Source organism: Octodon degus, unplaced genomic scaffold (assembly GCF_000260255.1).
Source record: "Octodon degus isolate 3935 unplaced genomic scaffold, OctDeg1.0 scaffold00113, whole genome shotgun sequence".
In the NCBI taxonomy this organism is placed as follows: Eukaryota; Metazoa; Chordata; class Mammalia; order Rodentia; family Octodontidae; genus Octodon; species Octodon degus.
The window spans coordinates 1,627,290-1,651,826 of NW_004524689.1; the positions used below are offsets into that span (position 1 = coordinate 1,627,290).

Here is a 24,537-nt window from a genome sequence, read left to right on the forward strand (position 1 = left end):
GGCGGGCGGGAGGCGGCAGACGAGCGCAGTGGGCGTGGCTCCGCACGGCGGAACCGGACCTGTCAGGAGGGCACCGCGGGGCAACCGTGTCCTGTCGCAGGAGGCGCTCAGGCCGCAGCCCCCGAGCCTCCTGTTCCTAGAGGAGGGCCCTGACCCACGCTGACCTCATCCAATGAAGTGCAGGGCCCTGCTGCAGCCACCGACGCGCAAGCTATTCCTGACGCCGCAGAGCAGGGCTCGGCCAGTGGCCAGCAGCCGCGGAGGGCAGGCAGGGGGCGTAGGTGCCTATGGCAGTCACCCCTCCACACACAGCGGACGCTGCACCCTGCCAGCCTGAGCCCTGACTGCGGTCCTAAGGCTTTTCCCCGGCCAGCCTGTGCCTTGTGGGAACTCTGCAGGGCCCAGGGGAGACACCGCATCTGTGACAGGGGCGTCAGTCCCTGTGCTGTCCCCCTCCCAGGTGGCCTCCATCAGAGTGCTGGCGTTTGGGAAGCGTATTCCGTAAAGAGTGGAATTCTCCCCACGCTCCTTGTCGTGGCCCAGGGACCTCGGCCTGGGACCTGCCATGCCAGCCTGCAGCAAGGCGGGTTGGGATCTGGTGGGCAGGGAGTGGGTGTGCACCTTTGGGCAGCTCCGTGGCTCCAGGTTCCAAAGGGCACAGGGACACTTTTGGGCTGTCTGCCCTGGCTCATCCAGACTTATTTGGTCTGGAATAGGAGCGGGGATCCCGTGGGAATCGCCCTCCTCGTAGATTTATGGCCCCTCTGGCGTGGCAGAACCTGAGAGAAAACCACTCCTTTCTGCTCCCGGCTCCAAAAGAACATGAGCCTAGGCGCGGGAAGCAAGCATCGCCTGGCCTCTTGGGACCTCGGCAGCTTGCGGGTTGCGCTGGCCTGAGTCTAGGGTGAGGGCATGGGTGGCCTCAAAAGCCAGCAGTCCCCACCTAAGTCACCACTCCGCCCCATCCAGGCCCTGACAGCCTGCAGCGCGGGACGGGCCCTGCACACTCCTGCATAGCTGGGAACTCTGTTTCCTTGGACTCTCTGGGAGTTTCCGTTTGGAGCAGCTGAGCGGCTCCCTCTCCAGCCTGCAAGGCTTGGGGACACTGCCTGCCTGTCTGCAGCCTGGCTCCCCCCAGGCAAGGTGTCGGGGTGCCCCCCTCTCCCTGCCACCCCTTCTCTGCCCCACACCTGGGTCTGGAGAGGTAGCCCGAGGCAGGAGGGCACTGCAGTGTAAGCTGCCCTCGGCCCACATCTGCAGCCCTTGCTGCTGCCGACCGCCCCACTATCCCTCCGCACAAAACGCCATTGTCACGGCCCAGGGAAGAAGACCTGGTCCTACTTACAAAGGCCTCTGTGGCCGCGGCGTGGACTGCCAAGGAGGTGCTGGTGCTCGGCAGGACGCCTGCACACACTCTGTCTCCCTCCCGCTCACACTTTTCCTCTCTCGCAGGGGTCCCCCGAAGCCTTTCATTCTGGCTTCATATTCACATAAAGACATCAAGAAAAGAACCTAGCAGAAAGAATTATTAGGCATGGCTGTCAAGTGCTTTATCAGAAAAGCTGGGGGGGTGGCTCTGTAACCCTTTATGTGCTGACCTGCAGCCCCGATTCCTGGCCAACCCTGGGCATCCACGGGCGGGCTGATCCGCACCTTTCTAAATCTCTGTGCCCAGACCCAAGCTGCCACCCAGCAAGAGTGCCCTCAGCCTCCATGCGGTTCTGATTCTCAGGCGATCCACCCTTAGACCTGAAGTAGGGCCAGGCTGGGGAGGACCCTCCCCGGGTGTGCACCGGACAGGCGATCAAGGACGGGTAGTCCGAGCCTGGGGATTCAGAGGTCCAGCTGCCCCACTGCTTCTCGGAGCTTGCTGTGTGTAGCAGAGTCTGGGGCTCCTTGGGGACCTTCCCAGGCAGTGCTCTCTGCCCAGCACAGTGGTTGCCCACTAGCAGGGCGGGGTGGGGGTGGTAGTAATGCCACCTCCTGCCCCGTCCTCCTGGTTTCCCCAAAGGGCACAATGGCCTGGACTCTCCAAACTTCAGGAGGCATTGGGGAGACCGGGTGCCCACAGCCGCGCTGAGCACAAGCAGCCAGGCGTGGCGCGAGGGTGTCCCCACACTGCCACCAGGAGACCCCTCAGAACTTGGGCTGAGGGGCACCCCGGGGTGCGCAGCGGCTTGGGACGCATTTTGAACAGAGCCTCCCGGAGCACAGAAAACCGAAAACCACATGCCGACAAACGGCTCCCTCGGCAAACATTTTTATTTCCAATTAGCAAAAGAAAAATTGCTAATTTGCTGCAGTTGGACCGGGCTGACGTCTCAATCTGCGGAGTGTCAGTGCAGTGAAAGAAAACGCTTCACACTGTGCCGGCAAGAGCCAGCAGCTCTAAAGAGGGTCAGGGCAGCGGGCCCAGAAACCAGATTGACTGGCCACAGCGCTAAATTACTCACACAAGACACACATTGTCTGCCGTGCCAGCTCCCGAGGACCTGCTCTCATTCTTTCCCCCAGAGCAGAGCGGCGCGCTGGGCGGGGGAAGGGTCCGGCGTGGGGGGAGAGGCCGGGGCTGGCGGCCGGCAGGCGGAATCGTCTTGGGATGGAGCAGGCAGAAGCTGGGTTAATGATTAGCCCGGCCTGTCTGCAGTGCTGGAGCAGGACGATGAAATTCCCCCCAGCCCGGCTGCAGCCCCATGCCCGAGGTCATGTGCAGATCGAGTCCCCTAGTAGTTCGCAGCTCGTCCCTGTCACTGAGCCCATCCCAGCTTCCCGGCCTGCGGAGAGGCCCCGCTGCGGACCCACGAGGCAACAGCTCCTATCCGAGCGGGGCTCAGGCAGGCTTCCCGGGAAGCAGATTCCTCCAGGCTCCAGGACTCAGGGCCTGCAGGGCTGCACAGAAGGAAGGCGGGGAACCGATGGGGTCTCCCTGGGGACAAGGCCAGGCAGCTGTGCTGGCCACAGATGTGAGGTGCAGAAACAATCATGAGCCTCCCCTGAAAACCATCGACCACAGAGCCTCAGACAGACAGAGCCTCGGGGCTCAGTGGGCTGAGCTGGGCGGCCCCAGATGGACCTCGTGTGAGCAGACACCCACTCAGGCCCACACGAGCGGGTGAGAGCTTCCTGCTCTGCCCGCCAGGCCCACGCTGTCTGTCTACCTCCGATGCTTCCTGCCACACACCTCTGTGGGCACAGGGCCTGCCCACCACACAGAGCTGGTGCCAGGAAGCATCTCTGCCACAGCGAGCCATGTTGGTGACATCTGGGACCTGCCACAGGACCAAATCAGACAGACCCCCCGGGCAGATCCAGAGGACCTTGCAGCCTCCTGAGTCTTCCAGCCCTGGTCAGTGTGGCAGGCCTTGGACCGGATCACGTAGAAGGACTAACTGGGGCTGCTGGAATCCGAAAGCTCCTGGCCACCTGTCCTCACCCTACCGCCTGCTGTGCCACCTTGGTTCCCTTCTGTAGAAGGAGGTGGGTGGGGCTGCCTGGAGGGGCCCAGCTGGAAGGAGACCTCTTGGTCCCCTCCCCATTCCTTGGGGACCAGCGGCCTGGGAGGACAGGGTACCAGCTTGCCTGCTCCAGACCCAGGGCCCCCCAGACAGCCGAGCAAATCCAGGGCCTGCCGCGCGGCACAGCAACTTGAGCACTGCGGCCCTGCCAGCCGTGGCCCTCAGACCTGAATCTGCAGCCCCACTTAGGAGCTGGGGGTGCTGGCGGGCTGGACCCCAGAGTCGGAGTTGGCTGTGGCAGTGTCTGCTTTGGACCCACCGTGTGCAACTCTGGAGGAACAATTCCGTCTTGGGCAAATACCCCAGCAGGGTGTAGGGCCTCCGCCTCACTCTGCTCTTGGGAAAGACAGTCCGAGTTCCAGTGCACAGCTGCCTGCTGCGCGTCCCGGACACGTGTAGCAGCCTCTCCGAGCTTCTGGTTCACAGCACAAGGAGACAACCAAAGCAGGCCTCTGTGGCGGGACCCCTCTGTGAGACAGGAAGAGCGCCTTGGACACGCTGTCTTGTGCAGGTAAGGAGGAGGGCCTGCAGCCTGCGAACTTGAACTGTTTGTCCTGAGTGAGCCCAGGCAATAAGCACATCAGTAAAAATGGAGTCGGTGCCCAGGCCATTAGTCATGGGAATGTCTGGCCTGGGCGTGCAGGGCCTGCGGCCCGTCCCAAGGAGTGGGCAGGACGAGGGCTTGCCCCTGCGGGTCTCCTCTGGCCCCTCCTGCCTGGCCTGGCAGCCCCAACACCGGGCACTGGGGCAGAGCTCTCAGCACCTGAGGTCAAGGGATGCACGGAAGCACTCATACGCACATGTGAGCACCCTTGTCCATGTGAGTACACACGTGTACATGTACACACATGGGTATGCATGTACGCCCGAGCACACACACTCCCCCACAGGCCCACGGAAAGTCGCTGTCATCCCTGGGCCTAGCACCTCGGAGCTGCTCTCAGGTTTGGTCTGGTGTGGAGAAATCTGTAGGCAAAGCTGCAGAGTCCACGATGTGGTACCGTAGACCCCGAGAGGTGTCTTGTCTTGCAGGCTGCATCGGTGGCATGAGACGAGGGAGGATGCGCAGGCAGGGGGCTGCGGCAGAGCACTGCAGGGCCAGCCTGCAGGGCAGCTCCTGTGACCTTGAGCTCAGGTCCTCTCTTTCCCGCCGCCGCCGGAGCAGCCAGCCAGAGTCCACCTGGGGCTGATGTCCCCAGTGCAGGAGCCACGGACAGCCACTGTCCCCGCAGGAGGTGAACCGGCCCAGACCCTGGGTGCATCTTCGGGCCTTCTGAGGTGAAAGGATGAATGCCCCAGCCCATGATCCAGGCCCCCCTCTCTGCCCCAGCGAGGCCCGTCTACATCCCACCACCAGGAGAGGAGCAGCCCTCTGTCTGCTGCCTGCCGCCGCCCCTGTCCCCGAGGGGGCCTTACCTGTCTCCCGCCCACCCCACCCCCTTGCCACGTGACCCTGCCAGGCCTCGCATGCTGTAGCACCCTCTCAGCTCTGCCAAACAGGTCACACTCCTAGCTACCGTGCAGGGCTGGGCCTGCACTCCGTCCTGGCTGCATTCCAGAGCTGCCAGTTCCTGGGCCTGGCCAAGCCCAGGATGTGAGCTCTGGGGTGTGTAGGCCATCCGCACCCCGCAGAGCCCTGACTGTGCCTGCGTGCAGCAGTCCCCGGCACTGTGGCTGACATGGACTTGGTTCCAAGCTTCTCCTGCCTCTACCTTTGACCCCCCGGGCCCATAGTGTTCAAGCCAAAGTCTGGGCACTTGGTATCCAAAGGTGCACGGAGTTGGCATGCAGCAGGCCTTGCCCTCTCGGCCTGGGGCTGGTGGTCTTCAGGCTGGGCAAGCACACCCCAAGCTCGGGGGCTCCCTGGAGGAGGAGTGAGCTGGAGGAGCCACCTGCCCACAGGTGTGTCTGCAGGGTGCCTGCAGGAGGTCAGGGTGGCCCTGCCCTTGCCTTCGCCAAGAGAAAGGCCTCTTTCAGCTCTGTTGGGGAATTACCACAGGAGCACAGCCTGGACCCATCTTAACTGGGCGCAGTTAATCACAGGGCTGATGACGGAGTCCCTATCGATTTTCCTGGTGCGCAAAAGCCTTTGAGTTTATAGCACCTGTTATCTTTTGACTAATAGGAGCCGAGCTTCAAGCCGAAGTTCATCGCGCGTCTGGGCTTCTGGGAGCTCGGGCGCCATCGCGGCCTCCTCGGCCTCCCCCATACGTAAACCTCATTTTTTTGATTGTGGAAAAGCAAAGGAAAGCTTTTGGGGCATCAAAGTTCACAGAAAATCTAGAATGAAAGTGCTTGGCTTTTTTTCTTTGGGTCAGGTTAAACTGGCATAAAGCCTTCCTCTCCTCTTACGGCTCCTGGGGAAATACAGCCCAGCTTTTGGATTGGGCGGTGTGCCAATATCAGCCCTTAGGACAGACTCCTCAGGGCGTCACCGCCGGGTCCCAGGGGCCGGGAGCAGCCCCAGCCCGGGTGGTGCGCAGAGAAGGTGAGGCAGGCAGGTGCACAGAACTAGTCGTCCGCTTCTCGGCCTCTGCTCAACTTTAGATACAGAGAGCAGGTCCAGTGGCCACCGGACGCTTCCCTTCCGTGTTCAAGCATCCGGATGAACAACGTCACTTTTGAGAAGATGACTTGCAATAGAAAATCCAGGGCCGCAGCTGAGGGATTGCTCTTCCACGGAAGCTGTTGTGTCAGGGAGCGAGGCCGCCGTATATCAGCCGCTCCGCCCCTCAAATAGATAATCAATTTCCCAGAAAGCATCAATAAGCAGGGCAGACATTTATTGCCCCTTGGATGGTTTATCTCCAGGGCTGGGGACAGCGAGGCCACGACGAGCGCCAAACCTGCCAGCGAGCACAATTAAATGCTGCTCAGATAAAGGATTTTATGCCGTGCGCCTAAAAAGCAATCAACTTCATAATTGAACTCCATTGCATGAAACTGGTCAGAAATAAATATGGTGCCCAACAGCACAGGACGGGGGAGGCCGAGGTACAGAGCAGGTGGCAGAGCTGCCAGTGCCGTGGGCCGACGTCCCCCAAGCCCAGCTGCAGGTGCGGCCTGGCCCGGCCGGGCCCTCTGCCCCTCTGCACTAGCCCTGGCTGCAGCTTCCTGTTTTCTTCGCCAAGAGAAGGGGAAACACATTCCTGCTGGAGTCGCCTCACACTCAGGCTAGATCATGTGTTCGTCTGGCTGCCTGCATTTTGGCTGGGGGGGTGGCGGGGGCGGGGGGCCTAGTGAAGTGCCGGGCATCCATGCAGGCCACTGTCCACTGTCCAGGTGACCTTAGCTGGTCCAGCCCTGAGCCCTGAACACTGCAAGGTCCTGGCTCAGAGATCTTTGCTTGAGAGAAGTCGCTGTTTCTTGTTGGATGCTGCATCTCAGGGACCTCAGGGGGACACAGGGACAAACTCCTCACTGGGACAAGAGGTCACACATTCTGCCCAGGCATCATCGCCTGCTTCCTGGGAGCGGGCACCAAGGTCTAGCTGGATGATAGAACCTGATGTTGCAAAGAACCCAGACAAGACTGGAGTTAAGGTCACGCACGCTCAGCAGAGTGGCTTTTAGTTTGGAAGGGGGAAAAGAAGCATAAAGGGCATTTTGGATACAAAATAGCTCTTTAAAACAGCATTTTGATGAGTTAAGTATAAATAAATCAGAAACACACGGATTTCATTTCCTTTAAAATACCCGCAGGCTCAAACACGGGCAGGAAAAGCGCCTGGCAAACGGCAGCCTGGGATTTTGACAAACCCAAATATTTTGGAGAGGTTTCTGGGCTGTTTGCACCCGGGTCTCCTCTCGGCTCTGCCTTTCATGAGTGCCGGGGTGGACGGGTCCCTGGCTGCCTCCGGGGGACAGGTCCGGTGTCGGGGAGCGTGGGCACGCGCTTCCTGCCTCCCGGGTGCCCATTTCCACAGACTGCCCAGGGATGCTGTGTGTGTGCAGATGCACATGCGCACGAGCGTGGGTGCACAGAGGCAGCGGGAGTAGCCCGGCCAAGAGAGGGGGCTTTGTGGCGTGCAGAAGTCTTGGTACAGAGTAGAGACACCCACACGGGCAGGCTTCGACTTGGAGGGCTGAGAGTGGCTCTGTCTGAAGCCGGCAGTGGAGTGAAGGTAGCGGGGTCCGCTTGACATCCCGCTCTGAGCTCTAGTGGGGCTGTAGCTCCCCCCGAAGTGCTGGATCACAGACGCAGCCCCTGGGGAGGGAACAGCTGGGCAGCTGTGTGGCACAGCACAGCCAGGGCCCTGGGGTGGTCCTGGGGCGGTCTTCTTCTTTCTGTCCGGGTTGCTGTGCCTGGCTGCTACCCACTCACTGGGCGACGGCCCCAGTGAACTAGAGGTCTGTGTGGCTGCTCTCTGGAAACGGGCTTAACAGCGTACGGACGGACGGGGGGCTGGGAAAGCCGAACCTGGGTTCTGACCATGCCCAGCGGACAGGTGACCACAGGGGACACTGGCTAGAAACACAGCCCTCCTCCTGCGCTCCAGTGCCGGCAGGTGAGGCCTGAAGTAGCCGCCCTGGAAATGGGCCACTTCCTTCCTGTCCAGAGTGAACTCCGCAAGGAGCGCCAGGGAGCTGCTCAGGGCCGTGAGCTTGCGCTGCAGTTTTGCAAACTAAGAACATGTGGAGGCCCCGCAGCGAAGGCACAGGGCACGCAGGGAGGCGGGTGGCACCTCCAGCGCGGGCTTTCCCAGTGAGCCGCCTGGGACCGATCGTTATGTGGTTCATTTTTGGGTCCAGCTGCAAAACGCACCAGCGTCCTGAAACTCTCCGTGGCAACCCGCAGCCTGCTCCCTTATCGCAGCATCTGGCCCCACCGGGCCGTCTCTGTGTCTGCGAGCCCTAACTGCTCTCTTGGAGACATAAACAGAAACGCCGCTTGGCAGGGCGGCCGTGAGACATCTTTCCCCCACAATGTTCCTTTTGGCATCTGATTAGAAAAAAAAGCTTGCAATCAATACTCAAAGTTAGATTTTGAGATTTTCTGCAGGATTGGGCTTGGAGCATTTAATAACAAGGTTCCTTACTGTACTCGGCCCCTAAATTTATAATGAAAATAAATATTTCCCCTTCCTGATGGGCCAGGCCATGCCAACTGCAGAGCAGAGTTTGGATGTCAGAGGAAGCAATTGGATTCGCTCAAGCACCACGAACATAAACCCCTGTGCGATTCAGCGGGCCAGGCCCCGAGAACATTCCCGGGTAATCTGCGGCCACTTCTCCTAATTGTACAGTGACGTGCTAATCAGCATCCAGTGCCTTTTCTCTTTAAGACCAGGACAGAACAAAGCCTCAAATTACTAATTACACAAATACAGTGTCTTTTGCTAATTGGATTGGTTAATGTTAGTTCATAAAGCTCTTTAGGGGTAGGCAGTGGGGTATGAAAGAGGCAATTCATACGTTTAATAACAGGCTAATAACTGTCAGCGATGAATAATCAGCCGCTGTCGCGCGTGTGGAGCCGCGTGCGGTCTTTCCAGCTCCCTGGACGTCTGTTACAAATTAATGCCTTCGCAGGAGCCAGCTGCCGCGCCGGGCCCCTCACCTCCCGCCTCGCACCCCCACCTAGCCTCTCGCTGCGAGCTGCGGCCCACGGGGCTGGTGGCTGAGCCGGGAGTGTGGCCTCTCAGGAGATGCGGAGCCCTGCTATTTCCATTATTTATGAAGGTGCTGTTAGCCAGGCGATTAGGGACATCACCAGGGTCCCGTGTCCCTGTCCCAAGGCCAGAGGCTTAGCTGTTTTACTCAGTGACCCTGGGCGAGCTCCCTGACCTTCACAGGCCTCAGTCAACTCAGCTGGAAAATTGGGTAAAAAGATGGTGGTGTCTCTGGGCATATGCTGCTGAGCGGGGTGCTTGCGGCGCACAGCGCAGATGGCCCAGCACTCAGTGGTGACCCAGGCCAGGGTCCGACGGGCTCCAGAGTGGCCAATGCCAGAAGGACTTTGGAACCCGGGGGCCAAAATGAGCCCCTGGGAGCTGGCTGGGAGAGACAGACTGAGACCAGACTCCCTGGCTGCTTGGTCCTGTCCCGGTCCTACCCGCCTCTTCATTCTGGGCCAGCTAAAAGTACTGGGAGAAGACCGTGCCGTGTCCCGGCCAGGACTGTTGTCGCAGGCATGGCTGTTTTTTCTCAGAGCAGCCATGCCTGAGAGGAGGTGTGCTCTCTGGGGCAAGGCCTGGCCAGCAGCCTGGCAGGGCCACTCACTGTGGGTCCCTTCCTGCCTGTTTTGACAATGACTATGACCACAACCAGGACTGTGCTGGGACATGTGGGCTCCTGCTGCCCCAAGGCCTGTGGTCTCCCCAAGGAGCTGCTTTTCCCTAAGAGAGCCCAGGATCGCCGGGACGAGTAGGACCGCCAGGACTAGCGCCTCGCCCCGTGTGAGCCCGGCCCCCTCAGCTGGAGGCTCTGGTTTACCCCGCCGAGGCCTCTGCTCTGTACAGTGGCCAGGGAGGATCTGCCTACACTGCACCTCCCTGTCCTGGGGAGAAAGGCTCAGAGCGACTGGCGAGGGGCGCGTAGATGTTTGCTTGTGATAAATTGCCCTGGAGTGAGTCTGAGAGAGTGACGGGGTCGGGAGGTCTTCTGCTCAATGCTCGTGGGCAAATCTGCGAAGTGCAGGTGGCCCTGGCGGAGTGGGTCTGTGTGGGAGACCGTCCTCAACTGTGACTCCCCAACTGCAAGCGTTTGAGTCTGTGCCTCCCAGCACGGTGCGTGCAGGAGAAGCTGTCCCCATACTAATCTTCTCTGGGCCTGTCCAGTGGAGAGGCTGCCGTGAGGCTCCGCCCGCCTCTCCCGGGCTCTCAGGGCTCTTGCCAAGCTTAGGCCCCATCTCTGTCTGCACAGAACTCTCTGGGCCTTCGCCCTCGGGCCGGCTTTCCGCAGCGCACATGGCTCACAGCTGGGCCCACCTCAGCTCTTTTCGATCTTTGGGAAGACCAAATCAATTATGTTGTCAAACAAACGTTCCCAGTTCCGAGAACAGAGTCTTGGAAGTCCAGCTCTGTCCAACAGTGCTTTGCAGCCCTGCAAGACGAACCTTCCTGCTGCCGAGGCCTGTGTGCAGGGGAAGCCTGCCGAGGCCTGTGTGTAGCAGGGGGAGCCTGCCGAGCTCCATGTGCAGCAGGGGGTGTCTGCTGAGACCTGTGTGCAGGGGAAGCCCACCGAGGCCGATGTGCAGGGGGAGCCCGCCAAGGCCCATGTGCAGGGGGAGCCCGCCGAGGCCCATGTGCAGGGGGAGCCCGCCGAGGCCCGTGTGCAGCAGGGGGTGTCTACCGAGGCCTTGTGTGCAGGGGAAGCCCACCGAGGCCTGTGTGCAGAGGTCGCCCGCCGAGGCCCGTGTGCAGCAGGGGGTGTTTGCTGAGGCCCGTGTGCAAGGGTGCCTGCTCCTCTGTGCTGCGCAGACCTCTTCCTGGAGTATGGGGAAAGCGACATTCCAGATGCACAAGGGTGGTGGACAAGTGCAGAGGCCAGAGCCCTGGACAGACATGGTGATGTCCTCTTGTAGCTGGCGTTAGCCATGCATGAGAGAGGGGACAGGCGCCCTGCCAGCGCCGTGTCCAAGCCCATAGACCAGCCCAGATGCTGGTCCTTCCTGCCTCCCTGTGCTCAAGCAGCTTGCCCTTCCCTGGACCCGCCTCCTCCAGCACTAATGGGGGTCGCCCTTCTCATTCCCTCCGCAAATAGCTGGCGACCTTGTCCTGTTAGCTGGCAGCCGCACGCTGTCACCTCCACCCTGCCTCCCGTCAGCTCTGAGCCTTGCTCTCTGCTGCGGGCTGGACAGCTGGCCAGAGCCGATTCCTTCCGCCACCTCCAGGTCTGAGAAATGGTGATCCAGTCTGACATCCGGCAGACAGAGCTGAGCCGGGGCAGTGTGGAAGGAGCTCTTCCTACTCAGGGGCCAGCAAGAGAAAGGACGTCAGTGGGGTGTTCACGAAGCACTGGAGGGAGAAGTCCTGCGGCAGGGCTCTTGGATCAGGTGGGAAGATGAACGACGACACTGAGCCAACCCGCACGGCTCCCTGCAGCCTCCCAAGTCCCAGGACGGCCACAGGATCATCATGAAGAGAAGTCCTTAGAGGATGCTTTTGTACTCTCAGCAAGGGCCTCAAGGGTGCAGACCGAGGCCACTGACCACTCGCCGCTACAGCCTGACAGGCCAGCTCACTTTCCAAAAGAGGGGAACAGAGTGACCATCAGAACGCTTTAGATCCCCATTGCCACCAGGGAGGGCCTCGGGCACCTTTCACTGTAGGATGAGGACGCCCGGGGAGAGGCATTGCCTCCGGCTGGTGGGGGTGGGAACTCTTTGGGGTCTGTGGCCACCAGGCCAGAAGGTCCCGTAGCCGGCCTCTCAGCCACTAGACCTGCTCCAGGCACGGGACTCCTGAGGGCCCAGAGGGTCCTGCAGCTCCAGGCAGATGCTCCAGCAAGTGTCCTGGGATTTCATCTGTGACAATTCTGTGTGCTTCTCCTTGCTGGAAAACAGGCAAGAAAGCAAAGGAAGTGAGCAGAGCCACCTCCAACTGCTCCCGATTTCACAGCATCTTCTCCTCCAGGGAGGCTGCAGCTGAGAATGGCCTGGCAGCAGCTGAGGCGGATCAGGCGTCCCGTGCCCGCGCCCGCGCCCGTGCCCACTGTCTGCTGCCTGCCTTGCTACTGCTTTCCTCCCCCGCTGCCTGGTGGGTGCCACACCGTGGCCATGGGCCCCCAGGATCTGAGGCCAGGATGGCCTCGTGGCATTCCATCTGCCATCCAGGGTCAGCCATGGCGAGGAGAGAAACACCCAGCAATGGAGGAGCGGCCGGTGCCCCGCGAGCCCCTGGTTCCAGCAGACGGGCTATGGAAGCCATGTATAGCCCTCTGAAAATGTGAAAGCCATGCTTAGCTTGAAGGCCGGCCCACACCAGCCCCTCTGGACCTGGACGGCGCATGTAGTCTCGCAAAACCGCTGGGAGGACCCTTGTGTAGATTGTCCTCAACTGAGCTTCGGTTTCCAAGCTGTGGGGATCGCAAAAACAATTGCATCCTTAGTGACATCCCTGTAAGTTGTAACATCAGGGAATCCTGGCCGGGCCTTGCTGCTGTTCAATGGTTTTTATTGTTACTTGCAGCGTCCACTCATCTTTGCCTGCCCTGTGTCCAGGGCACGGACATGGAGCCACAGTGTGGTTGACCAGGACACTGTTCTGAGAAGGTGCTGGGATCAGGGCCTGCAGCCCAGGCTCCCTTGCTGTCCCCACCCCATCCCAGAGACCTGAGCAGGGGAGGTGGCCGCCCTCCAGGGCAGGTAGCTGTGCTGCAAGGCTGGCTTTGGGCAGGCCGGGCACCCTGCATGGGTCCATCTGCCACAGCTCTGGGCACCCAGCCTGGACTCCACAGGACGGGACGCTGGGCTGCCACTGTGGGGTGGGCTGCCCACCTGCTGCACCCAGCTCCAGGAGCTGGCCACAGCCGATGGCACTGGCACACATTCCCCTGCACAGCTGCTCTAAGACCGGCCTGCTACAGACACGCATGGTCTCCTTGGGCAGTGGGCGCCACCTCCCTCTGCCACCACAGCAGTCCTGGTGGCTGTGACCAAACCCAGACACTGGGGCTCTGCTGCCATGGCTTCTCCCAGAAATTGGAAATACCCTTTGTAGAAGAGAAAGAAAATTCTCGCTTTCATAGCTCCGCCGTCCATTCCTCCAGACACAGCCAGTTCCAAATAATCCCACAGCTCAACCTGGCACCTGGAGTCAGCTGTGTGACCTTGGACAGGCTGTGCAACTTCTCAGCATTTTGGGGGGTGAGTGAGGATGCTTTAGGATTATGGAGAGATACCTGGGCAGGGTGGTGCCAAAGCTGTTACCTTCTGGGTATTTTATTCCGATCAGGAACAGTTCGTCAGGCCCCCTTGACCTGTAAGTCTGTGCCGCCTCAAGGAGCACGTGGGTCTGCTCACTTCTGCTGTGTGAGCCAGCGTGTGGGGCCAGTAACCCTCAAGGAGGGCTTGGGCTCAGGGAAGAGTGGGGGTGACCACGGAGCTTGCGGAGGTGGGCTTTGTCTCTCTGTCTCCGCGGTGTGTTGCCCCCTCCCCCGGAAGTGCTGCTAAGAGTGAAACTCAGTTCTTTCAAACACAGGGAGGGCAACACCTCTGGTCCTCCCGCCAGAAGGTTGGCCCAGCCCCAGGAGGCACAGTGTGGGGCCGCGGCCCCGGGTCTTGGGGCTCTCTCCTTTGTGAGTGATTGAGCCATCATCCCACGAGATCTGTGAGGCGTTATTCACTTAGGGTTATTAAAGATCACCTCAACAAACAAGCCATCAATGAGCAGGGTCAGGCTGGAGTGCACACATCCGATTCTGTCAATACTAAGGCTGTTTCTATAACTAGAGGGGTTGAGAGCCCAAGATAAATGTTCGCGCAGGATGTCGGCTATGATTTATCCCCTCCCCCCACAGAAAGCAAAGTCCCCTCAGTGACACCAAGGTGCAGAGGACGCCAGGTGGCACCTCCGGCAGCCGTATCTTCAGAGTGGGGGTGGCAGGTGGCCACTCAGTCCCTGGGACCTCAGGCATGCCAGGACAATGGAAACTTTGGGGGAAGCCGGGACTCGGTGGCCGGGGTCCTGGGAGGACACTGTTCCTGGTGCACGTGGAGACAGCTGCCTCAGGTTGAAGCCAGCAGCGCCCCGTGTTGGCTTAAGCAAGTGGGGCTGGGAGGAGCAGGGTCAGCCAGGGTGGCCCCGGTATGGCTGCAAAGGTCAGTGCCAGGGCAGGCTGGGCGGGCAGGGTGGGGCAGGGCGAGGCAGGGAGCCTCCCGACTCGGCACTGGCCCAGCAGAGCTGGGCCATTTTCCGCACCGCCTTGACCCTCTGTGCTTCTGCCTCTGGGTCCTTTACCGCCCTCCTGCAAGCGCTTCGATGCTGGCCTGGCCCTGTGTTGGGTGAAGTCCTTCGAACTCCCACGTGATGCAGGATCCTGCACTTAGCGCTTTGCTAGGAAGGCAGCTGTTATCCCAAAATGGTGATGAGCTTTTGGAGAGGACCACGGTGGGCAGGTCCAGGTGAAGCTTGTGGGGTGGTGCAGCAAAGCCACGGGTTGTGCACCCTAAATAGATAGAGTGTGTGAATCTCAGTCAAACCCTACTAGCCTGGCTTTGCAGGCCCGAGGCCACACTCTGCCGCCCACTTGGCTGCTGGACATTGCCCTCGGCCCTTGGCCCCCAAGCTGGCCTTGGTGCTCCTGTGGGCCAGGGCCAGCTCTGCCACTAGACCTGAAGGGCAGCCAGTGCCCAGGAGCCAGGGGGCTGGGGCTGGGGTATAGATCAGGGCTTTGGGGGTCTCCTCCCAGATCCTCCTCTGCAGTGGCCTTGAACCTCCCTCAAAGGGGTGACAGTAGGGGACATTTGGTGAGGTGCAGACTGCCCTGTTCCCTGCTTAGCCCCAGGAAGGCTGGCAAAGCTGGTAGAGAAATAAAGGGAAGTGGAGAGAGGGCAGGAATTGGTGGGCCCGGGCCACCTTTGCTGACTCCACGTCTGGCTCAGGAGAGGGCAGGGGCCCCCACAGCTGGGCCAGCGCTGGACCAGAGCCCCGGCTGCGGGTCTGGCGCCACTAAGGCCCCCGTGCTGCACCTCAGGCTGTTTAGCTCCCAAGCCTGCCACTTCTCTCTCTCCTGGCTCCAGTTCAGTTCCCAGAGCCAGCGTCCAGAAGGCCTGGGGCTCTCGAGCCTGTCCCCTTCTAATTCTGAAACTGATGGCTTGTCTTGAGTCATTGATCGAGAGAGCCGCATGTCACCTGCTCTTATGATCTATGTGTGCTTCCTCTGGGACCTCGATTTCCAGGAGCCGGAAAGGGCAGCTGCCCAGGGGGGGTCCAGGCTGGAACCTGGACCCCCTCCTCAGGCCCTCGGCTCCCTGGCAGGGAGAGGGCTCCAGAGCTGGCACCAAACCGTAACTTCCTCCACCAACCCACCTGACGGTGCCCTCCGATGGGTCCTTCCACAGGGTCACCTCCGCCAGCAGGGTCTCTCAGTGACCAGGAGGAGCAGTCAGGACCAGGTTCAGGGCACTGGGATGGAGATGCCGGTTCTTCCATGGGAGCCTTGGCCCCATGCGGAGCACTGCCCTGCCCTGAACCCCAGAACCCCCAGTGCATGGGGTGGGGCCATGTGCAGTGAAGAGCCACAGCTGTTTCATGGAGGGGTGAACTCCTGGGGGAAGGCACGGGCAGGAGTAGAGGTGGGGTGGGGCCCGGGGGCTGAAGGGGTCCCCAGAGAGGCCTAGCAGGGAGGGAGGGAGCCAGGACACTGCTGAGCCAGGACCCTGCCCCCCAGAGAGCCTCTGTGACTTCTGGGTAGGGAGGTGAACTTGCCGATGCTTAGGGCGGGTGCAGGACCGGCATGCCTGTGCTGTCTAGTGGGGGGGGGGGTGCAGTGGTCAGGAGGCCCAGGCCTTTGTTTTTCCGGGTCTCTTCTCAGGGAGCTGGAGTGTTGCCATTGGAAATGCTCTGACAGACACCGGGTGACCTGGGCTGGAGGCCCGGCTGGTCCACACCTGCCACCCTGGCTTCCCCATCGGCACTGCCCCAGGGCCTCGCGCTGACACGTGCAGAGCACAGCCTCGATCCGAGGCCTGGAAGGTCCCTGACCTGCAAAAGGCTGCTGTGCCTGTCTGAGTCCCCCATCTCTATAGAGGGGGTCACCAGATCCCTGGCTTACGCCAAGCTTCAAATGTGAGCACAGTCCCTGTGTGGCACTGGGCACACACCAGCCTCAGGCTCCTGTGTCACTGTTTGCCGGGAACCCTCTTGTCTCGTGGGCAGCCTCCATCTCTGTCCCCAGCAGAGGTGGACAGGTCCAGCAGAGGAGGGAAGCCCACCCTGGCACAGCCACAGCCCTGGCACAGAGGGAAGTCACCTCACCCGCACGCAGACCAGCAGGCTGGACCCCTCAGTCCACTGCCCTGGCTGCAGACCCGCCCCTCCTCTGTCCCACCCGGCCCCGCCGCGTCCATCTGTATCGACCCTCTGCCCAGCCTAGAGGTCTTCAGCCAGATTGCCCCTCTGCCTCTGCACACTGGCCTCCACCCCAGGTACACCTTTGGCCCTGTAGGCCCCCCTCTGCCCTCCTCACCCCCCTCGCTGCCCCAGCCCCTCCAAGGTTCTCAGCCCCAGGCTGGCGGCAGCGTCTTAGTGTAGAAGCGCAAGTGTGGTGCATGCGTGTGCAAGCGTCTGTGTGTGTGTGTGTGTGTGTGTGTGAGTGAGTGCCTGGATGCAAGCACTCCTGTATCTTTGGTCTTTGCCCCAGAGTTGTAGACCCCGCACAACGCTCCACAGTGCCTTTCACGGGCAGTGTAGACAGCAGGTGGTGGATAACTGCTCGGAAACAAGGCTGGGGACTGGGCGAGATGGGGGCCTGTGACCTGGAGATGCCGCGGGCCTGCAGCGGGAAGCGGCCGGCCCTGGCCGGGCTCCACAGGAAAGGGTGTCCGGGCCGAGGGGCCGCACTCGCAGCAGAGCTGCCAGTGAACACAGTGTTCTTGGAACAGCTGAGGGCGGCAAACCGTGGCCAGGTTCTGGTCTGCGCGGCCAGGAGGGCAGGGCGGGCCTCTGCGGGGACAGTCGTCTGCGTACGGCCGAGCCTGCTGGCCCTAGTGCTCTCGTGACCTGAGCCAGGCACAGGCCTCGCCACACCCAGGTGGGCCTTGGGGGAGGGCGCCGCCGCCTGGTGGAGCAGGGTGCCAGGGTGGGGGCGCCTCCCCTGGGTGCAGCCTGCCGCTGGGGTCGCTGGTGCACACTCGCCCCTCGTCTGGCACTCCCATGAGGGTCTTTGTAAGCTCCCCCCGGACAAGGTACAGCTCAGGACCCAGGGCAGCCCCAGGAGGGGCCCTCCACAGCAGGACGGGGTCCCGAGCCAGCCCCGTCCTCCATGTGCAGCACTCCACTGTGTAAATATTTTTCTTAGGAGCGAGAGAGAGCCTCCATTCATCGGCCGCTCACACTTGAAAGAACTGAGAAGTATCTGTTTAGGCATAAAAGCTAAAAACAGTGTCCGCAGCTCCTTAAAAAAATCATTTCTGCAGCTCAAACACAGCCAAGCTGATTTTTTTAATGCAAAAAATAAATAAATATGACCCCACTCCCAGTTGAGAGCTCAAGGGTTTGTGTCAACACGGCTGGGGCCTTTACTCGGGAGCCAGAGCCGGCCCAGTGACTCAACCCTGTGCTGGTCTTCCCTCCTGCCAGTGGGCTGCCACCCAGCTTGCCCAGGCCAGCGCTGCCTTGCTGGGCGCCCCCTTCCGGCTGTCCCAGGCCGCCTCATGCGTGGGTCCTGGCGTGGGCTCCTTGTGCCCCTGTGTCTACCCAGTGGCCTGTGTCCCTCCAGGGCCCGGGCTTAGCATCCAAGGCCAGACGTGAGTGTGGCTGCCACCTTTTCCCTGTGCCTCAGCCGCCCTGGTCTAGATGGCGGAGAGACTGTGGCTCCCACCTCCCTTGGGGCAGGTGTAAGAAGCAAAGGAGGCCTGTTTGTCCCAGGAGGACATCCTCGCTGTCCCTAAGACAGCAGGGCCACCTTCACACCAGGGGAACCAGCAGCAATCATAGGGCTTTGGTTTGGGCGGAAGATCAAGGAAGGGAATTGCTCTTTAAGAATTCTATCTTCCCAGAACAAGCTGGCCCTGCGCACAGTGGTTTCCTGAGGGCCCAGCTTTGGCTCTCGAGAGCCCTGCTTCTGGGGCTAAGACCCAGGACAAAGGATAGCCACATGGACACCATGATTCTGATCATGAGGGTCACGGGTGACCACGCTCGGCCATCCACTCACACAGTTGCTAGCAGAACCCTTGGCCGTCACTTTGCCCTCCTTCCTCAAATGACCCAAGTGCTGGCCCAGGCGGCACTGACCCAGCCCTGGGGAGGCCGTGGAACGGGCTTCCTGCACAGCCTGGATCTCTGGGCACAAATAAATGACTTCCAAACCAGATGAGGGGAGACGTAAGCTGCAGAGAGGGCTGGGCTCAGAGGCAGGGCAGGAGGTGGACCAACCAGAGGGCTCCAGGATCGTCCTGCCAGGCTGGCTGGAGGGTGCATCACACACTGGACTCTGCCCTCTCCTCTGGCTTTGGAGCCGCCTCCTGGCTGGGCTCCCTGTGGGCTTCCTCCCGCGGGCACAGCCCACGTCCAGGGCTTCCTCCCACGGGCCCGGCCTCAGGTTCTTTGCTACCTGATCACTTTGAAGGGAAGGTGGCTTCTGGGACCTGTCTGTGTCATGCAGGGAGCATTAGCCCCTCGGGGACATGCCCGCCCACCTCACTGTGGGGCTAGGCAGTGTCCATGTGTGTATGCATCAGCTCCTTGCTGGCTTCTTGGAGAACAGAGGCTATTTATTTTAAGAGTCAAAAAAGATGCTTTGACCAACCCCACTTAGCTAAATCCTGGCATTGATATTCGAGAGAGAAGCTAAATGCCGGAGGTCAAACCTTGCGCTTTGGCTAAAATGTTTAATCAAAACACACCTAATACCTCTGCCCGGGTGCAGAGAAGCGTAGAGCCCGAAGCCACCGCCAGCCATCCCTGCGCCAGCCCCGCGTGTGCTGGGGCTAAGCTAGCAAAATAAAGAAGGTTTTCAGCAGGGCAGCGGCTGGCTGGGGAGGAGGCCAAGGCCAGCGGCTCCGGGGGTGTGTCCAGCGGCATCCGCCCGAGGTCAGCAGTGGGTGAGGAGGCCATGTTAATGACATTCGTACCTGCCAGGGTGACTGTGAAACAGGCCCGCAGTTCCAGGACACGGCTCAGGCCTGGCTGCAGCAGCTGCTGCTTTCTGGAGCTTCACAGGCATCTGCTTGCTCTGGACATTGGCTGGATGTCCCTCCCTGGCTGAGGAAGGCTGACTGATGCGTGGCTCGGTCACGCACCAGGGCGCAGTGCTTAGCCCACGGCCCCGTGTCACTCTGTGGTCACGGTGCCAGCCTGACCCCAGTGCGTCTTGAACGTGGGGTTGGCACTTTTCCAAGGTTCCTCTCTGTCCATCCCACGATGGGTCTGAGAGTAGCAGGAGCCATCCCCCTGCATTCTACCTGGCCACTTCCCGGCCTCTCACAAAGAGCAGTTGTTGTACTCACCTGCTGCCCAAGGTCTGAGGGACACAGGTGTCCCTTGGGCTGAGGTTCAAGACACAAGTTGGGTGTAAAGGCCCAGCACCTGCAGAGCAGCCACTGCCTCTGCCAGATGCCACCCGGCTCTCAGGGACGCCTGTCCTCCGCTGGACGCTGACCGCTCTCAGGGACCTCTCCTGTAGTGTCGGGAGCAGGGTTTCCTGGCTGGATCAGGCGCAGTTGGTGTGGATGCCTGAGTGCAGGCCACAGAGCCCACGGGAGCAGGCTGCAGGAAGGACACGACCACTGGGGTCCTACGTCCCGGGACAGATGGCTTCCACAGCACATGGCCTCAGAGAAGGGCACTGCACCTTCCCTCGATACAGAGCAGCCGGGTCATCTTCCTCCCTGAGGTGAGGCTGCATTCGAGCTCCTCAGGGTCTCTTGTCTGCTTGGGTTGGCCCGGCCTCAACCCACAGGGGCTGTCACCATATACAGAGGGGATGTCTTTCCAGGATGCAGCCTCCAGAAACTTCAGAGAAGACTGCTGCCCTTCTGCAGCTAGCTGGGGCATCCCTGGCCATCCATCACATGAACTGGAGAAACACTGGCCCCAGCTGGGCGCTGGGGCGGGGGCATGGACATGCTGGTGACGCAGCACGCTCCCCTCTGTCTCGGCGCCGCCTTGCTCTGGGGCTGATGCGCACACAGCGCAGCGTGCGTGAGGCTGGGCGAAGGATCCGCATGCAGTGACCCAGGCGTGGCAGGTTCTCCCTGGAAGAGGCTTCCCCGGGGTCTCTTTCCCGGCCTCCACCTTCTCTGTCTCGTTCTTTTTTCATTTACTGTCACTTTCTAAACGACAATTTCAGAATCTATTAAAAGGAAAGTAAAATCTCCAGTTGGTTAGAAGCATGACCTCATGTTGGGACAGCTGGGATGGTGCAGGAGCCCTGCATTCGCTGCGCTGGGTCCTCTTTCCTTGCTTGGCTGCATGGGCGTCAGCGGGAACCGGTGGGCTTCAGGGTGGCGGCGGGAGGAGCCTGTGCCCGGCACTCTCTCATTGTACTACTCCAGGGTGAGTTTCACCTGGCTGCTCTTCTTGCAGAAACTGTGATCACTGAGGTGCGCTGGGCACGCACTTCTGTCAGTTTGCCTGTCTGGAAAGCGTGCTGGGGCAGCCACGATGCCCCCCCCGCCCCCCTGCAGAGCAGTGGAGCGGGCTTTCAGAGGCCACAGTCCTCCAGGGCCAAGCTCCGGGCCCATGCTGGGCTGGGAGCGAGTCACGGTGGCCCCACTTGCTCTCACAGCCTTGTCTGTGAGCAGGATGGACAGCCTGGCTCCTGTGCCACCCAGGGCCACCACTAGGGGAGAAGAGGGCACTTCTGTGCTTCTGCCTTAGCCTGATCTCCCTGGCCTGGAGGAGTTTCCTGCAACACCAGGGACAAAGGTCCTCTTCTCAGGACCCAGGACGCTAGGGAAGGGCAGGTTCCAGCACTGCTGCCCCTGAGCAGCCGGCCGAGGAGGAAGGCGTGTGGGACGGCGACAGCCTGCAGACCTGCCTCCCCCGTCTGCCTCCTGCTTGGGCTTGGACTCCGGCAGCTCCCCTGAGCACTGCTTCTGCTTCCTGAGAGCCAGGCTAGAGGTGCCTGGGGCAGGGTCCTCCTCACCCTGCAGGCTGAGCAGACAGGCAAAATCGCCTTTCGGAGTGACCTGGGCTGCTGGGGAGCCCTGGGAGTGAGAGTGAACGGTCCTCCCATGTCCTTGTGTTTTGCCCCCTGGGTCCCTGCCAGTTACTACAAGGCCACAGTTGAGTGGCCCAGCAAGGGCCCAGGACATCACTTCCAGGGGGAACACACCTGGGAATACTCAGAGGCCTCCAACAATGGGGGAGCCTCTGCTGGACTAAAAGGGGCCCAGTGTCAGCAGCCACAGAGATGCCCCCAGGTCCCACCCTGAGAAGACTTCTGATCTGCCCCAGCATCCCTGAGCCCTGTAGTTGAGGGAGGAATCTGTCACAGGCTAACAGCCCTCTTACAATTGTCTTGCAGCCGATGCTGACGGATACGGAGGTATCGTCCCAGGAAGGCTGCATCAAGAAGGTAGGCGACTGCTCCGGAGCCCCGTGGCCGCTCTTGTCTCCACATGGGTAGCCTCACATTTCTGTTATTCCTGAGTTGCAGAGCGTGTAGCTTGTGTGATGCCAGTAGCCCAGGGCACGGCGCGCTCAGGATGGTGCCTCAGAAGGAGTTAGAGGATGCTTATTCTCATTGTGTATGCGGGTGGAGGTCGCGTCTCCGGGCACCCCACAGCTTAAGAACAGAGAAGAGCCCATACCTCTGGGATTCTGCAGACCACGCACACACAGGGAAACCAAATAAACACAGGCTGCGTTTATTTAGCCATCTTCTCTGGATTCTCGCGTGAAAGGGTGGGGGAGGGACAGTTGGCTACGGACTCCGCAGAGCCTTTGCTGCCCTCGGAGCTCCCAAAGAGGCTCAAGCGTTGCTTTAAGTAAGCAACCCACTGGGGAGAGGAACAGTGTCGCTGCGGCGCTGTCTGCGCCTCCGCAGGCTGACGACGGGCAACGGCTGGCCGGCCAACACGGGATCTGAGATCCTGAGAGGGAAGCCGGCAGAGAGGCAGGCAGCGCATGACTGGGCGCACACTCTGCGTCGACCCCAGTGCAGGGCCCGGTCCCCACGCCACCTCCCAAACCCCGAACCTCCGCTTCACCAAGTGCGCTGCCTGCCCGCAGGTAGTTGGTCTGGGGTTTGGGCTTTCTGGTAAAATTAAACTAACCCCCCACCCGAGCACGTCTGTTCCCACACAAGACAGGGTAGAGGCCAAGCGCGCCCCACCCAGCAGCACTAGGAGCTCAGCACAGGCCACAGGGGAGGCTGAGCCAGGCCAGCGCGTCCGCCTCCCTTGCTTGGGGTCCTGCCCTCCCTGGAAACGCCTGGCCCCACACCCTCTGCCCAGCATCCTGCCATAGGCAGTACCCCTTCCTGCTTCCCTGGGGAGAAGAGACCCCAGTGCCAGCTCTGCCCCGGGTCCTGTGGGCCAAGCCTGGCTCCCGGCCGCCCCCAGGCCCAGCCCCTGCTGACGCGGGGCAGGGGGGTGTACAAGCACTTCCGGCCCACCACACTCATCCTGTCACCATGGGCTGTGTGGCCTCTGGGGACAGGATCTCGGGCCCCCTGCTGGGAGAGACCTGGGCCCTTCTTTCCTTAAGGTGGCTGCGCCATGTGGCCCCAATTCCCCCCATGTTCTTTCCTCTTTCTCTCTCTGCTTTCCAGCCTCTTTGGTCACATCCAAAAGTTCTTCAAGGACATAAGCTAACAGGCAGGAAGTGGTACTTCTGTTTCTCAAAGATCTGTGTTGATGCTTCCGGGAAAGTGGTCTGCAGCCAGGACACCAAGCCGGTGCCTCTGGAAAGGGAGGAGGCTGCTTCCTCACCTCACAGCTGGGCAGAGCGCCGCCAGCGCCCACTTTGTTGTTCTTCCTGGTTGCACTGCGGAGGTGGCCGGGCTGGGGTGCACAGGGCCATGGAGCCAGGTGGGCCCTGGGGCCGTGAGCTTCTCAAGGCAGGAGGTCGGGGCTGAGAGCAGGCAAGTGCTGGCTGCTTCTGAACCGGGATAAGACAGGAAGGACACAGGTGACAGCAGTCACTGTGCCCTCTGCTTGTGCCTTGGATCGGCCTTTTCGTCTGTCTGTGGAGGAGCATGAGGTCTTGCCTCCCCTGGCCCGAGGTCATCTTGAGAGCTCAGAGATGGGCATGGGGAGCCTCAGCCCAGGCACCCACTGGTAGCTGCCCAGGGTGGGGTGGGGGTGGGGGTCCTTCACTAAATGCAGGTCCAGGTGGCAAAGAACAGACCTGGCCTCCTGGAGGCTGGAGCCAGAGTCTAGCAGCGTCAGCTTCCTGGGCCGGAGGGGATCACACAGGAGGCCTGACCAGCACGGACCCGACTCCTCCCAGCCTGCCTCAGCACTGCCCCAGGAGAGCTGGCGGCTGGGGGCCCTCGCCCCTGCTCTGCACATGGTACCGCACGGCCCCAGAAAGCCACTATCTCCCAGCCTCTGGCTGAGCTGATGGCAGCAGCATTGGGGGCGCTGGTGTCTGCCCAGGTCACCTGGTGAGATGATCAGAACCTAAAGCTGCTGCTCACATCTGGACCCATCCCGGACCGCCAGGCCCCAGGAGAGATGCCGAGGTCACGCGGCTCAGCTTCTCTGCGCGGGAGCACGCCTCCCACGTACAGATCCGAGCTTAGCGCTGCGGGTGACCTGGTAAACAGCTAGCGGCCCACATGACGCGCCCTACACGCGCTCCTGTGCGGTGGCAAGGATGTATTTAGTGACTTACCCGTGTGTTGGTCCTATAGTTGGGTCACCCAAAGATGGGCGCAGCTTGAATTAAACATATGATGGGGGGCGCGGGGGCTGGGTGGCCTTGGTTGTCACCTTGGGCTGCTGGCATCTCAGCTTCGGCAGATCCGCCCTGGGGAGGACTCTACCTCCTGTCCGCTGCCAGCTTCGTGAAATGCAACAGTTTATGCTATCAGGGGCTTGACACTGCGACAGGAAAGGCGACATATTCCAGGGAAATCGCCGATAGAAATTCTGTAAGTCTCAGAGAGCAGCTTGTGGAGCTCAGGCCCGGGGAGGGGGCGCTCAGCTGCGTGGGATCTGAACCCAAGACCCCAGGGGACCCGCGCTGGGGGTGGGCCTCGTCCGGGGGCGGGACCTGCGCCGGGGCGGAGCTTCGGCCAGAGCGACAGCGTCCGCAGCCTGTGAGCCGCGCGGGACAGACCCCGCCCCCAGGAGGGGCGGGCGCCCGCCTGCCTTCTGCACCCCTCGCGCCCCCGCGCCCCTTTGTCCCCTCCCACCCCGCACCCCGCGCCCTCCGCCGCGGGCGCCTGCGTCTCTGCTCCGCGC

The 24,537-nt window shown here is 61.1% G+C and overlaps 1 protein-coding gene across 5 annotated transcripts in view; it reads left to right on the plus strand.

Annotated features, from left to right (window-relative positions):
* Prdm16 (PR/SET domain 16) overlaps positions 1 to 24,537 on the plus strand; it is a 278,992-nt gene that overhangs the window by 116,282 nt on the left and 138,173 nt on the right. For all 5 annotated transcript variants that reach the window (XM_004639604.2, XM_023699472.1, XM_023699473.1 and 2 more), the window contains one exon: positions 21,651 to 21,701. In XM_004639604.2, the coding sequence (XP_004639661.1) occupies positions 21,651 to 21,701 (51 nt within the window). The remainder of the gene's footprint in view (positions 1 to 21,650; positions 21,702 to 24,537) is intronic.